This window comes from Sceloporus occidentalis, unplaced genomic scaffold (genome assembly GCF_023333645.1).
Source record: "Sceloporus occidentalis isolate IW3139 unplaced genomic scaffold, rSceOcc1.0.p SCAF_2, whole genome shotgun sequence".
NCBI classification, from domain to species: Eukaryota; Metazoa; Chordata; class Lepidosauria; order Squamata; family Phrynosomatidae; genus Sceloporus; species Sceloporus occidentalis.
This window is the reverse complement of record NW_028316982.1, coordinates 246,466,990-246,483,432: the sequence shown is the minus strand read 5'-3', so window position 1 is coordinate 246,483,432 and position 16,443 is coordinate 246,466,990. Positions and strand designations below refer to the sequence as shown.

Below are 16,443 nucleotides of genomic sequence, written 5' to 3'. Positions count from 1 at the left end.
TAAACTGAAGCCATTTGTATTTTAAAAGGTCTTCCTTGTTTGTGCATACTGTATTTCTCTGAAACACTCCATAAGCCTTCCAAATGCATATTTTGAGAAAAGTGTGTTTCTTCTCTTAATGGATTTGAGGTGCAAAAATGCTGTTTTTGTGAAGACCATCAAATCCAACAAAGTTATTTTCCATCCCTAAGGCCTGGCCCCCTTATCTATATTTATTATAAACACATCTTCCACTTCAATCAGGGTAGTTTTCAATAAAACAATAAAAATAACAAAAAAACAATACAACCCCCTCAAACCAGCAAATTCCATGAAAATTACAACATAACCTAAAATAAAACAAATTAACGGGGAATTAGATGGTTAGAGATAAACCCTTTTGGAACAATGTTCATAAACAGAGATGACACACTACTGAAAAGACATTTTCTCTGCTAATCGAGTGCCAAAACTCAGTATGGAAACCCAAAGACAGCCATGCAGGGGTGTGATTTGTCTAAAATGTCAGGAGTCGAGGAGTTGGGCCTTGAGACTTTTATAAAGCCCTCCCCTGTAAATTAACCATTTTCCTATAAGCACAAGCAATTTGAATCACATCTTTACATTTCATACTGTAATAAAATGACATACTGTGCCTTATATATTGTTCCTTCTAACTAGTTCTGTTCATAACTTTCACCCAGAACTCTAAAGCTTTGCCACTTTGGCTTTCAAATTGTCACAGCATTATAAGCATTTTTTATTTTCCACAGAAGACTTTAGCATTTATTAAAACTGAATGCTTCCTCTTTAAAAATGTTTGTCTGACTCTTTAGTACAATACAATTCTTTCACATTACAGAGTTTCCTCTACATGAAGTTGTTGAGCAAATAAACAAAGTGTTAATAAAGAGTTTGTTTTACTTTTTAGCATTTGACTGGGTGCTTAACCTAGGGACTGTGCAGACGCACACCCTGACCCCGCCCTCAGGCCAATGTGGCACCGCGCACTGCACCATACAGCACACAGCTTTACAGCGCTCCTCTGGTGCTGCATCTAGATGACACAGCGCCAAAGGAACACTGTAAAGTTGCAGCACCAGCAGCTATGGTGCCCTTTCCATGGCACAAAAAGAAGCAGCTTTTTGCAGCTCCTTTTTGCGCCACAGAAAGGCCAGATCGGGGCTGCGGTGTGTGGCTGCCGTGGCCCCAATCTGGCAAAGATGGGGGCAGCTGCAGGCTGCTCCTTCAGGGGCAGTCTGCACAGCCCTTTAGGAAAGAAAAAAGAAACCCCAGCAACAGTCTTTTCAAGCTGTTTTTCAAAATGTTTTACATGCATCCTTGTATTTTGTGTAGTCTTCATGAAATTATTCTTCCTAAATTATTTAATTTTATGCTTATTCTTGAAACGCCTGCAAAAGCAGTTCTGTATTATCAACTGTGCATTCATTTAGATCACAAGATTTTCAACCCACTTCCTTTCAAAGTAATTAACAAATTACCAATGAACAAAATCCGAACCTTGGGAATTTACTCCTACCCTTTTTTGCAGCAAGTAGTAGCCCCAAGAATGTACTTACCTTCAAAATAGTCCAGCATCTTTTAATATGTCTAGATTTCAAGCAAAGCATACAATACTTACGTTTGGTAAGGAGAGAATTTAAATGTCAATACAAGCAGCAGACTTGGTGGATGCTAACTTAAGAGTACAGAGCATGTGGAGTGGGGATCAGAAGTATGGATCATGTCCCCACTTTTTTTAAATACTGTGCACTGCAGAATATCGGGATTAAATAGAAAATAAAACTTCCCATCTTGCTGGTGATCTCAAAGTCATAAAATAACAAAATAACACTGATGACACAAATCTAAAGATTCCTTCATTTTAAGCTCGCTTTTAAGTATAATCTGGTGATAACTATAATTAAAAGCTTAACAAAACAAGAGTTGATGTCAAAGTGTAAATTTCAGGAGTTCATGGAGCAGCCCTACCAAAGCAAAATCTCTGCTACACTTTCATCAGGACTTTAACTTTGACGTGGCTTTCGGACTCTTGGGACACATGCATCATTTAAACACCATACCGCCAAAGTGACCTGAAGCAGCTTTATTTTGGCCTGTCTGTATGGGGCCATTCACACATTAAAAGATGCCTGCCAGAAATCTGAGCAGCATAATTCCATAGAGAATAGAAAATAACGAGGCATATAAAGATAATAATTCATACAGTAGTAATCATGTTCAAAGCAAACTTATGATAATTCAGCATGGACTTCAAAACCAATTTTGATGTTTACCAAATCTGACCATGTTCAATCATCAATAATTTAAGTCTCTTCAATTCTACTATTCATTATACTAACGTTTTTGTGCAAATGCTAAAATTAGTGCCTGTTAAATATTTCAGTGCTATGAAACACTTTCAAAAGTCTAAGAAACATTCTTTTTTTGTTGTTAAAATTGGTATCTATATACAACAATTGTCTGTATCTTTTATTAAATTAGCAACCCAAAAGCATACAGATAAAGGTAAAAATATTTTAAATCTTAAAATATCAACATTCAGGGAAGGAAAAAGTTAGTGTACAGTGCAAAGGAGGAATCATCCATAGGCTAATATTAGTTAATCTGATTTCATGCGTTTTGGAGAACAGTATTTGATGATGATTCGAGAGAAGCAGAAAGAAGGAAAAGGAGTGTTCACTATTTTCTAAGTTGAAGATTACAGGCAAGGAAGGAGGGAGGTCTTTTGATTTGAGTTTCACAGAAAGTGCATTTTATGTCTTACTTGTGTAAGGAGATCTGTTATTTCTTCTGTTTGGTTGTTTCCATAGAAACTGACCCCACCAATGACAGAGATGGGTCTTCTTTTTTGTCCTCTTTGGTTGGCTACTGTACAGGCCGCTGGTTCATCAGGACGTGAGCTGGACTCATTGCCATCATCCACGCAGTCCACTTGATAAGACTCCACAGCAACAGAATCTTCTGGTATTGAGAAACTCCTAATTGACAACTGGCCATAATCTGACAGGGGCCGAGGCCGCGATCTCTTTCCAGAGCCCCATCTTCTAGTTGTGATCTTCTGAGCGTCTGTTCTTTCTTCATCTTGTACTGGGGGCTTCTTCCAGTGATCATCAGTAACAACCTTTTTTTAAATGTGAACAAGTCAAATAAGCCAAAAAGAACTTTACAAAGTTTAACTACATCCTTCATATGGTGTAAAGATTTCATTTTCCTGCATGGAAGGAAGGAGTCAGATATCTATCAAACACCCATAAATTAAATTGTTGCCCATATATAACCAACCATAGTGAGATAAATAAATGTGAGTGTGTTTAGGAGCAAATGAAAACCACAGCTGAGAGCACTGTTCATGGTGAGTTATGTAAGGAAAGCCTGAGCACTAAAATTGGAGGTGTTTTTCATTACTAATTGATGTTAATAAAGTAAGTGAGTTTTTTTTTAAAAGGGAGTGGGAATCTTTCAATTCAGACAATTTATTTGCTGTGAAAATAGTCATACCCTAGCTGTGTTTCAGAAATCTGATTTTTACTGGAGAGGCAGGCAGTGTGACACACTATATAATAGAGAGGATTGTTCACACAAGATGCTTTGACATTCAGTTCACCATGTTGAGGAGACTTTCTTTTAATCTCTTATGAGCAAAATATGCAAGCATTACTTCAGAGAGGTTAAAGGAGAAATATCTTAGTAATGACCCAATAGCACTATATATTTACACAACAAGACTATAATACAGGAACAAGACCCTCAAATACACTGCTCCCTGTGTATCTCTATTTTTATTTCTCATATAGAAATTACTGTTCAAATTACAGATAATTTGTAACATAATACTTGGTTGTTATAACACTTGCAATGCACTGATTTTTATAGGAGTTAAATATGCTGAAGGATATCTTAAGGCATGTTCCACAAAGTCAATTTCTTAATACCTTTTACAGGGAGTGATAAATACCATTTTTGTTCCACCCACAACAACTGACCTTTGTTCCACCACCTTCATCAAGATAAACATTCCAATACAGACAGCATGCCCATGTGTTAAACTGGCATTATACCAAAGAGCAAGAAAACTATGGGGTATTGCATCACTTTATATATGTGGTTACTGTCACATACTTTATTACATGCCTCTAGGTTTTACCCTTGACTTATTGTGGGTCATAACAAAATTCATAATTTTGGCCCCAAACCTGCCCTCGACTTATACATGAGGTTGACTTATAGTCAAGTATATATGGTAATAGTAAAACTTTGATTGCCCAACCCCTCACACAAAAATATTTCTGTAAACAAACAGGACTATTCTAGTGAACATTATCATTTCTATTTAACCCACATAAGATTGTGACCACAGTCCCCAGATATCTGGTTTCAATCAGAGCTTGGAAGGTTACTTTTTAGAAGGAAATAGTTATGCTAATCATTACACTGATCACCCAATTTCTTATTGCAATTCAGAAAATAACTTGCTAGATTACTTGTTACTAACATGTTACCAATATTGTTACTACTGTGTTACTGGGGCGGGAGGAGGGGCAGAGAAAGAAAATGTTCTGAGTCTCCTTATCTCCCAATTCTGAGTGGAACACCCTGCTGGACTCACAACCATCGCCACTACCCACTTGCACAGGTACAATATAGCAGACCATGTGGCTGCCATGTACATTTCACACAGATACTTTGGTCGACACACAGAAACAGTCCTTCCCACAATCCATTTTCTTTCCTCTTCTTTTTCTCCCCCAAATAACTGCTAATGTCTGAGCAGGCTATAGACATGCAGTGTGACACTTTTTCCCCTCTAAACTCACTCTGATAGCTCACACCAACCAATCTGTTTAAGCGCACAGCTTTACTGTTGTTTGTAATACTAACTTGTAAGATAGCCCTACCCTAACCCATCTCCAGAAAATCCCCATGCATTCCCACTAACTTATCTCTCTCTCTCTCTCTCTCTCTCTGGAAATGGACAAAAGGGAGGAAGGCAAGAAAGAGAGGCTATATATTTTTTTTATTTATTGTAAAATGCCAACTAATCCAAGTCTGTAATGTAGCTCTTTTCAATATGACTCCTCTTCCCTCCCCCCTCCCTCCAAATTACTCCTTCGTTCCTGGCTTCTTTGCTCCTTATTAGCAGACCCACATCACACACCATGCCAGGACAAGACAGCTACCCATATAAGCCTTTCTTCTCCCTTTGCTCAGATTAAATCAGAACATATTCAGTCATGAGTAAGAGGCAAACCCTTCTATTATGTTACACTGAATTGTAAACCTCATCATTAAAGGCAAAAAGTAATGCCATTCCATCTTGATCCTGCAAAAGATAACTAGTGATCAAAGTAACCTGTTACAGGTAACTCATTATTTCCAAGCACTGCACTTTATGTCATCCTAGGGGTGTAAGTAAACAATTACAAAAACAAAATTATAATGATTTATAAGTGGAGGTAGTTGCCTCAGCTTGGTCGGTCCACTGTCTATGCTGGCTGGCTGCAATTTTCCAGGCTTTCTGAAAAGCCATACCAGAAGATGTTAGTAACTAAACCTTCAACATTTTACATGTCAAGGATATGGCTATAGATGATCTCCATATTTGCCACCATGCAATCATCAGGTGACTGCATTTCAACAAAATATGCATACAGTATTTATTTATCCCGCCTTTCTCCCAAAGTGGGACCCAAGGCAGCTAACAACACATTAAAATAACAATTAAAATCATATAATTAAAACTGAAAAACATTTAAAAATTACAAATATAAAATTTAAAACATACCAAGTTAAAAAAAAAACCTAAAACCAACCCCCTCATCCCCCAATAAAGCCTGCAAGATCTTAAAGGGCATGTATAAATAAAAACATCTTTGCCTGCCATGAGGGGCTCCCATGGAAGAGAGTTCCACAGGGTGGGAGCAGCCACTGGGAAGGCTCTCTTTCGTGTCTTCACCAGGCAAGCCTGGGATGGTGATGGGACTGAGAGAATGGCTTCTCCTGAGGATCTTAGAGCTCTAGGTGGTTTGTATGGGTGGTTCATATGAATAGGGTTGCCAGGTGAAACAAAGGTTACAGGTCTTGTCCCTTAAATTGTTGCGTAGAAGAGAGAATTTCAACAGCCAACACAGCCTGAAATTCCCTCTAAAACATAAGCACTAAACGGACAGGAGACATGTCCTTCATTTCAACCTGCAACCCTGATATGAATGAAGAGAAAACTATAAAGGGCATATGTTGTTCTAATGCCGGAATGAACCACCTCCAAATGGAAAAAAAAAGACTTTTAATACCACCTGAGAGACTGTATTAGCCAATGGAAGATGGTTCACACACATCATCAGCGCAGTATAATGAAGCAATGAGATAAAGGAGTATGAATATTCATGTACAAACAAGCCCACAATGAGAAGCCATGAAAGATTAATTTAGAGTGAGAAACTCCTTAGATGTCCATGGAAATTCTAAATTATTTGTTCATTTATTTATTGGGTTTCTTTGGTTTGGACATACCTTAATGAAATGTTCACACACACATTTCAATATATAAAAGCAATGGAAAATAGGCAAAAATTCTTGTAAACCAGTCCAGTGGACAGAAAACTTTTGAAAATTTTCTTTGTTACGTGCAAAACCAAAATGAGTGATGACTTGCACCCCTATTCCTAATGTTATATATTTCTTTATTAGAAAAAAGGGACAGAAGAATATTTTACAACCTAAATATTTAATGTAGCAAGGAAAGGAAAACAGAAACAAAATTTAAATGAAAGACAACTTCCACCAAAGCTGCAACACTAAGCACACTTACAACGGAGTACATTCTACTGCTTATGCACGAACAGATTTGTAATATAAACTTACTGACCCTCAAGTGAGACAAATTTTGTACAATTGGGCATTCTCTCATGATGTAAATACATAGAGATGTTTATATTTAGTTACACTGTCCAAAAGGACTAGCCCCCTGGTAGATATCTGCAGGATTGCAACTATATTTACTCAAAAGTAAGCCCTGCTGTCCAGTGCACTGATTTCTCCTGCATTATACTCTGCTTACTTATGTAACTCTTCAATATACATGGAGTACTCACACCCAAGTTTACAATGATTTTTGTACTGTTTCTATTCTATTCATGAAAGAATCTCAATGTCCTGCATTTCTGATCTGTAGCATAGAAATAGTTAATATCTGCTTCCTATTTGCATCTACGCTGCTGTCTGGTAGAAATCAGAGGAACTCTACTGAAGGTAAAGGCAGAGAGTGATATGTCCCACTAACCAAGTTCAGTACTGACCCTGAAAATTATATACATAGGCAAGAAAAACACAAACTAACTATCAGGTCAAAGAAACTTACCTTATCACTGTACACAGACATTGGAACCCTGCAGAAACACTGGTTCATCAAAGAGCTGACTAAAGCCATTCTTCTGTCATTTTAAATTTAATTTTACAAGTGAGTTGGAAGTATGATCATGATTCTCACTGTAGCTAGCTAGGCAAAGTGTTCATTTCCATGACCTTTAAACTAAGGGAAGGACATGTCACGTGTCTTTTCTCATGTCCAATTTACTATTGCCCTAACTTAAGCAACAAAATCTGGTGAACAATCAGAGAGATTATAATGTGCTGCAATCTACCCAAATTACAGTAGCAGAGCTAAAGTACACTCTGTTCCAGGTTTGCTGAATAAATGTGTATATTCATCTGATATCTACTTGTTAATTTTAAGTGTTTGACCATGACTTACTGACAGATAAACTAACAACTGGAGTTTCTAAGAATCAGACCCTCCCCCCAGTTTGAATCTCAATTTGGCTATGAATTTACTAGGTGGGTTTAGGCAAGGCATCCCCACCCCTGTCCTAAACTCTCTTTATCAGACATGTGAATGGAAAATAACACCATTTTTCCTTACAGAATTTTTGTAAGGATTGCAGCTAGACAGTTCATGTGAAATATCTCTGAATGTCCAAAAACATCATTATTATTAGTGGTGTGATACAGACTATGAATAAGTGGCATACTGGCCCCAATTCTAGGGTTAGGGAGCGTGCAGCAACTGCATGCTCCCTAACCCTAGTTCATGTGTCCAAACGGCATGGCATGGGCATAACGTCTCTGTGCCACCTCAGGCCGCTTATGGCGGCCTGGCTGTGGCATGGGAAAGAGCTCCTTTTCACTGCGTGTATTGTTCCCGCAGCAACCAAATGGCCGCGGGAACAATGCTGGGCGGCCCCTTTCTCCCATGGCTCTGGCTGTCGGGGTGTCTGGGTGCCTGAAACCCCAAGGACACCCTTTTTACGTGCCAGGGAGAAGTGGCATTTTGCCGCTTCTCCGTGGCCTGGAAAAACTACGGATTGGGGCTGCAGCGCTGCCGGTGAGGCTGCCCTGGCCCCAATCTGGAGCGAAAAGGAGCAGGTCCAGGCCACCCCAAAAGGGCGGTCTGTACCACACCATTGTTATTAGAAAGAGGCTAGCACTAAGATAATATAGATTTTCTTCAACCTGTCTGCATATATGCAATCATGTTATATATAATCTACATCTAATATATATGAATAGACATATACAATCCATTATATAGATAAATACACCCAACATTCCCAGAGAGTAGTTGCTTCCAGAGGAGCCTTTCATTGTCTAAGTCAGGGGTAGGCAACCTTTTTGAGCTGGGGGCCGGGTTGCTGTCCCTCAGACAACTGGGGGGCCGAAGCCAAAAAACAAATAATTAAATATTTTTTTAAAAATTAATTAAATAAATAAACTGGGACAAATGTAGGACAAATTTTTCAAATGGAGGGCATTTTAAAAAATGGAGGACACGCAAAAAAAATTGCTGATTTTTAAAAAAGTTAATATAAATGCATGTTTCGGAGGCTTCTATAGACAATTGCCCCCCTTGCCCGCCGCTTGCCCCCCTTGCCTGCCACTTGCCCGCCTCCTTCTGATAGGCCAAAGGCTCCGGCGGCAATCGGCGGCAGGACTGAGCTGGGGCCGGTCCCAAGGCCTTGCCGGGCCGCATCCGGCCCGCGGGTTGCCTACCCCTGGTCTAAGTGCTCTGCCTTATTCAAAAATTATATGGGAAGTCCAGATGACAATGTTTTACACTGTAGCCATCTAGTGATTTTCCATTCCTTCTTCCATCTTTTTTGTGTTCATTAAAAAATCTGTTAAGCAGAAAGAGACAGAGAAATAGTATAATATCTTTTGGTTGCTAATACTAGGGCCTGTTACAGACTGCCAAAATAAAGCTGCTTCGAGTCTCTTTGGAGGTATGCTATTTAAATGATGCATGCATCCTAAGTATCCGGAAGCTGCATGAAAAGCGGCACTCTGGTGCTTAGGAATGGAGTGTGGCTTTGGTGCGACCTCCGGACTCTTAGGACCCATGCATCATTTAAATAGCATACCTCCAAAGAGACCCGAAGCAGCTTTATTTTGGCAGTCTGTAACAGGCCTAGGAACCTACTGCTTGGAAACGCCTGTCTGGCCAGGTACTAACGAGACTGAAGGCTGCTCAATAAATCCATGCTTTTGTGACTAAGCAGCCATATATATTTTAAAAAGAGTGGGGGGACTCTGAGCAGGGAGGCTTTGAGCCCATGCTGTTCTGACCCACGTGATCATCCAGGTTGGTCCCCAGGCCAGCATGGGGATGGGAGCGTATTTACACACCTGTCCCTGAACCAGCCCAAGGATCTGCTACCAGCACAAGCTCTGTACCTTTCTGTGCCATCACTCCTACTTAGAAACTCCCATTGCCACATCTGCTACAGAAACAGGGCACCTGGCTGCACTTGAGTGGCCAAGCACCCTGTTTTTGCATCAGATGTGGTAACAGGGGGCTTCTCAGTAGGAGTGATGCAACAGAAAAAGGACTGTGTGTGGGCCATTTAAAGTGTTGGGGTTTACCATGGAGTTTCCTGGAAACTTTGCAGCAAACTGGGGATCAAATTGATGTGTGCCAAGGACTGTTTATCCTGGGATTGAGCTGGATCCTTGTCCAGTTTGCCAGGATCCAGCCCAATCATGACCCTGACATTTTGGTTTACGTTGTCCAAACAAGATGACACAAGGGCTTTTTGACTCTTGTGGATGACCCCTGAGAAGGATTCCCTATTAATAAAAAAGGGAAACCAGAATGGCTCACTATATATATAATTTTAAGAAAGTTAATACATGGCACCTTTTGCAGTATTCAAGTAGCCTTGAATATGGAAGAGTTATACTGGATGTTGACAGAAAATTTGTCACTAATCTAATAGCATGTCTTGCTCTAGCATTTACAGTACAATCTCATAAGTAACTGAGCCATGATTTTCAGAGCTTCTGATTTCTCTAAAACATAGAATTTATTCCATAATTCTCTCATCTTCAATGTAGGTTTTACACAAGCACTGATATAAAATAAATTACTGTTGTGTAAAAAGATTTATTGTTTGTTGTTCTATGCCTTCAAACAAACTGCAGTTTATTGTAACCCTCTCATAGTAGGGTTTTCTACATGTTATCAGAATGCATTAAAAGGATAAACTAACTCACAAATCAATTAAGTTTTACAGATGCTGGTTTTGACCATTATGCAATTTTTCTACAAAGTTATAAAAAATAGTGGTCTGGCAACCAGAGTTTTGAAGCGAATTAACCTCTCTCACAGCCCATCATGAAAAGTGATGTTCTTAAGCTCTCTAAGCCACAGCTATGTTGCCCCCAGTTGTCCACCCCATTCCACTGATGCCAACACCACAATCCTCCTCTCCTCGGATCTGTGAAATATTATTTCAGCACTATTTATTGCTGATGTCCCTGCTTCAAGCCAGTTGTTCCTGCTTTGTCATGAAGCAAAATATATACAGATACAGATATACACAATCTGCCCCAGTTGTTCCGTATGCCGGTCACGTACATGAGTGTGTGAACCAGTCTTCTGTATTACTGAAAATAATTATTTAAAAGTCTTCCCCCCACCCAAACAAAACTGAAGGATACTTGACCTAAATGTTGAGGATTCACATCCTAAATTTAAGTCTGCCTATGTCCACTTTTCTAATCTATTTGAATTCACATCATACTATCATCTGAAATTGGACAGGAACCTCTGAAAGCCATTTTGATTTTGATTTCTACTCATAAAATTGAAAGAAATAATCAGTATATATGCAGATTTTTAATGGTTGCTATTCACAGGTGTACAATAGTTAAACGGGAAATGAAATCCTTCCTTCACTTCTGGACTGTTTAACCTTTTCAATATACTTCCTCCTTTGTAAAAAAAAGCATCAGAAGTGAACCTAGTGTTTTGTGTAATAAAAAAAATCCCTGCTAAAATCTTCGAAAACTAGAGAAAAAGAACAGGAAGGGGCCAAGTAGATAGAAGATATTTTTAAACAATTAATCTTGAATACCTATATAATTACCTATTAGCCTTAAAATAAAAGTATAGAATTACAGACTTTGGGGCTCGACAGACAGGCAGCTATGCGATGCCTGTCTTTGCCCTGAGTTGGTGCTGCAGGAGCTGGATGCTGCAGCACCAATGCACTGCCAAAAAGACGTTGCCTAGAATGGCTTCTTTTTTGTGGCGCCACAAAGAGGAAAGGGCGCCACCATGACACCACTTCCTGGAAGTGATGTCCGGACGTTGCGTGGCAGTGGCATCATCATGGCGGCCCCTGTGTGGACAGGATGCCACCATGATTACGGCATCTGTATGGACTGGGGTTACGGAGCATGCAGTTGCTGCATGCTCCAGAACCCTAGAATCAGCACCAGCATGCCACTTCACGGAGGTATGTACTGGGCCTATGTTCAAATCAGATTAACACGTAGTCACCTTCCCAGTGCCAGTCTTAGACATTTTCATATTTGAAGTGAAAGGACAATTTTTTTCATGTTGCTTCCCTACACAACAGTTGCACTTGAACAATCATTTTCAATCTCCAATCTTCTAAATCTTTTTGGATTTCATCACCTGCAAACTTCAGCCCACATGGCCAATAGTCAGGAATTCCGGGAGACTGAAAGGTGTGGATGTCCAAATGCTGAGCATCACTGCTCTGGAGTCAATACAGAGATGTAGATAGCAGCAAAGAATATGATGCCCATTTGGAGTCTGCTATGAACCAACCTCTTTATATTACCTTATGACAGAAGTACACAGTTTATGGCCTTCCAGATGTTAATGAACTATTACTCCCATCATTCCTCCCCACTTGTCAGGTGGTTGGGACTGATGGAATCCAACTACAGATGATCATGCTCCTTGAAATTCTTCCTGCCACACTAAGGCGGGATACAAACGGGCAGGGGAAGATGTCTTGGAGGTGTATTCTGCTGAATACGGAGCCTCCAGACCGCCCGCCCCGGGGGCGTGGCTCAGGAGATGGGGCTTCCACATGGGGGGCATTGAAGACGCCTCACCTGGGGCCGTTTCAGACCCGGAGTTTCCAAACCGCCGCATCGGAGGACGCTGCAAAGAGAGAGGCAGCTTCCTCACGGGCGGCCAAAAACGGGGCTTTTTTTTTCTTTTGCCGGCTGGCGGATGCGCAGCTGCGCAGCTGCAGCGCTAAGCAGCGGTGGCAGAAAGCCTATGGGCACATTTAAAGTGCCCAAGCCCCTTTAAAACTTTTCGCCCCGCTCTGCCCAAGAACAATGGTGGTCTCCTGCCAGCTGGTGATCAGCTGGTGTTGGCATCCTTGTCCGCTTGCACTTTGCCAGTGTCACCAGCATCATAGATGCCTCCTCTCCTTTGGTCCCCGCGCTCCTGCTGAATCTGCAATGCACAGCTACAGCTGTCTCCGCTGCCACCGCTGTCCCCCTGCCATCCCCCATCACCTCCCTTGTACATATGTAAATATTTACAGTTTTAGCGGTTTTTATTGTTAGGTGAAAATGGCACAAGAATGTGTGTAGGGGTTCACTTTAAAGTCCAAACTTTCCAAGCAGCGCATGCGTACATGTTGCTCTAGGGTTAGGGTTAGGGTTAGGGTTAGGGTTACGAGTCTTAAAATGCGCTGCAGCTGTGCTGCAGCTTCCACACCTGCATGGCAACTGACGCTGCAATTAAAGCCTGACTGCAAACTGCGCATGTTCCAGGACCCCGACTCATTATGCGACCCAGCAGACACGGAGCTTTTAAATGGGCAACTTAAATTAGCGGTGTAGCAATTCTGGCGTACCGGTGCAGCAGCTTACAGACAGAGCTGCGCAGCTGCGCATCAAATGGAAAAGAAGCGGAGAAAAGCAGCACCTTTTTAATGCCGCTTCTTCCCGCTTGGGGCGTGCGGGGGGCGTGTTCATGGCGGCATTCAGGTAAGGGCCGTCTGAAGGCTCTACCTTCATGACGTCATGAATACACCCCTTTTTGCCCGTCTGTATCCCGCCTCAGTAGGAAGAAAAACCAACCAAACCAATCAGCATGTGCTTAATTATAGCCACGCAGTACCTGCTATAAGTAGATCCCACAGTAAATATTCTATCTGTAACTGGTTAACACATGACAATTCTTGCAGCTATAAACCAAAGTCCTGTTGGCACACCATGATGTCAGTGTTAATTAGCAGTGCCAGTGTTAGTTAGCAGTGCCAGAACAAAAAAGATCACAGGCACTGAGGTCAGGAAGAAAGAAAGGCACTGGAGAAATCATCTTCTTTTAGCTAACTTTTTTTTCTGTTTTCTCCTACCACTGCTGCATAACTCCTGAAAAAATGTGTATAGATTCAACAGAATTCTGGTCAAAGACTACTATGACATACAAACAGAGATCAAACACACAAAAGTATAATTTCCATATTAAACTTACAGACCCATCATATTTACCTTAAACAGACCCAACACGCACAATTACACCCGCCCTGTATGTTATATATTTTAGCTTAGCTATATGAGAGGCTATCTCAGTCAATATCTTGTGTCCATTACCTTGATAAGGTTTTGTGGTCCAATCCATTCAGATACAACTTCAGCAATAGATTTGGTGATTCCTGATTTTGCTAATGTAAGAGCATTAGGTCAAACAAAATTAAAAGTATTTTAGAGTTATCCACCAAAAGATAACCAGTGCCTTCTTCTCTAAGATGCTGTGCCCAGATGTTCTTCATATCTTGTATGCAGCATCAAAATCTTTTATGTGGTGCCTTTTAAAGTTAAAAACAAATTTAACTTTAAAAGGCACCACAATTTTTTTCATGGCATGCCATGCCTCTGTTCTCTACATTCTCTGGGTTTCACTCCTCAAGCCATCCCTGCCAATTTTAATTTCACTTTATACTCATTCAGATTCCCATGTACATTTCATTGCCTTCCTTGGTTGATGACTGTGCCAAGGAATGCAAAGTTCTTAACATCCAAGCTGGTTAAAGCAGAGTACAGGAAAAGAACAATGCTATCATTAACAGGGCAAAGCATTTTTTGTTCTTCCTTTTGCTTTGGCTACTTCTCTAATCTCCTGAGACTGGAACACCACCATTAAATTAATTTCCTTAAAGTATCATTTTAGTTAGATGAGAACAAAGAATCGACAGAAAGATTTGTAACCCAAGTTGCAGCAGTGGCCTTGCCTCCCATCCTTAAAATGGTTTACAGCAGTTGTAATGAGAACAGTTGCTTATTATTTGTTCTTAGGAAAATACTCTCAAGAAGCCAGCAAATAATGTAATGTTAGCTGGATAAATCCCATTCCATTTTTACTCACATGATTAAATATTATTTTTCCTACCAACATAACTTGGGAATGAAATCTTAAAGACACTTGTTCGGGAATATCACACCATATATTGAAATGAATTTTACCAATTTCTATACAGATGTTAGATTTTAAATTTTTTTAATTGGATTTGTAATAAAGGTATAATTTACCAATCTGATTTTTACATCTCTGTAGATTCTTGCCATCTGTATAACATAACATATGGTTAAAGTATTAAGGACTTGGGAATATCATACCCTATACTAAAATAAATAGGACTCATGTTTATACAAACATGCATTTTTTGACCTTTCAGTCTGAATCTTGACATCTATATAACTTTACAATTTTATTGTAAAGATAGATTAGAATGACACTAATTGCTTAAAGAATTTTGTGAAGCAAAAGGAAGATCTAAAAGAGTAATACTGATTTTAGCATTATCATAATCATAATTAAAGAAGTTAATGAAAATTACACTTATTATGAGGAAGAGAGATGTATCAGTCTCCATGTTACAGAGGAACCACCTCCAAGAAGGCATACTGATAGGATTTTCTAATGCTTCAGAAAACAAGATAAATCACAAAGACTGCATCCGGACTGCAGAAATAGTTCACTTTAACACCATTTTAACTAATATAGCTCAATGCTCAGTGCAATGCAGTCTTAGATAGTTCTTTTCTGTCTTTTTTTTTTTTTTTGGCTTTTTAAGCTGCGTCTTATTATTCTAATATTTTAATATTTTAACATTTTGACACTGTTTTTGGTTGACTGACTTGTTTTTATTGTAACTTTTTTCCCCCTGGATTTCTTTTAGCTTTATATTTGTAAAGTGTCCCAAAAGCATTGCCATTTGGGCAGTACTTAAAGATTATTGTTAAACAATTAAAGCTAATATACACTTTTAATTACAAGAAATTACTCCAAACCATACTCCACTCCTATCAGGTGCATCACTGCAAATATCAACATACCATATTGCACACCACAGATGTCATAAAAACAGAGGTGAGGTTTGTGATAAGCATGTCAACCATTCACGCTTTTTTTAAAAAGCAGATAAGAGTCCGGCTAATTCAGTTACACCCTTGAACTGATTATTGTATTCTGATCCTTCTGTCTAATGGCATGCAAATTGAAATACAGGCGTACAGGTGACATTCGCAGAACTGGCCTGACAATAGTCATACATTTATTTATTTTTAAAAAATGTCTTTACTGGATGTGCTATTTAACTGATAAAAGAATAACAGGTTTAGTCAGAGATCTAATCATCATATGCTTAACTTCTCCATCAAACCTGTCTAGCAAAACAAATTGTTATTTTAATCTATAATTTAAAGTTACTGAAACTGGTGTAATGTATATTAAAGCAGAAACTGGGAAGATAGCAACTAAATTATTGTAGCAATTATTAATTCAATTGGTGATTTTAGAAAAGTCATTAAGCTAGCTGCAGTAATGGAATGTAAAAAGTGTGAGTAGACAGTGTATATGAAATATTCTGCATGCTTGAAAATCCTGGATAAAAAGTTCAAGTGTTATTTATCTTAAACATTTATACTAACCTTCGTCGATACAAACCATAATTCTCTCTCTCTCTCTCTCTCTCCACACACAAAAATGCACAGATACACAAACATGTGCATACACTACTATTACCATCTTTATCATCATCATTCATACAATGAGCTTGAGATAACCATTTTCAAGCTGGCATAATCACTCAGCATTATAGACATTAGGCC

At 39.5% G+C, this 16,443-nt stretch overlaps 1 protein-coding gene across 6 annotated transcripts in view; it reads right to left on the bottom strand.

Moving 5' to 3' along the window:
• Window positions 1–16,443, bottom strand: part of LOC149319929 (spermatogenesis-associated protein 13-like) — a 201,194-nt gene that overhangs the window by 36,286 nt on the left and 148,465 nt on the right. For 4 of the 6 annotated variants that reach the window (XM_089512606.1, XM_089512609.1, XM_089512610.1 and 1 more), the window contains exon 3: window positions 2,768–3,124. The exons of 1 other annotated variant lie outside the window; for it this stretch is intronic. In XM_089512606.1, coding sequence (XP_089368732.1) covers window positions 2,768–3,124 — 357 coding nt within the window. Of the gene's footprint in view, window positions 1–2,767; window positions 3,125–13,926; window positions 14,324–16,443 lie in introns of those variants that run through there. One more of the 6 variants, XM_089512612.1, reaches the window with a different exon arrangement.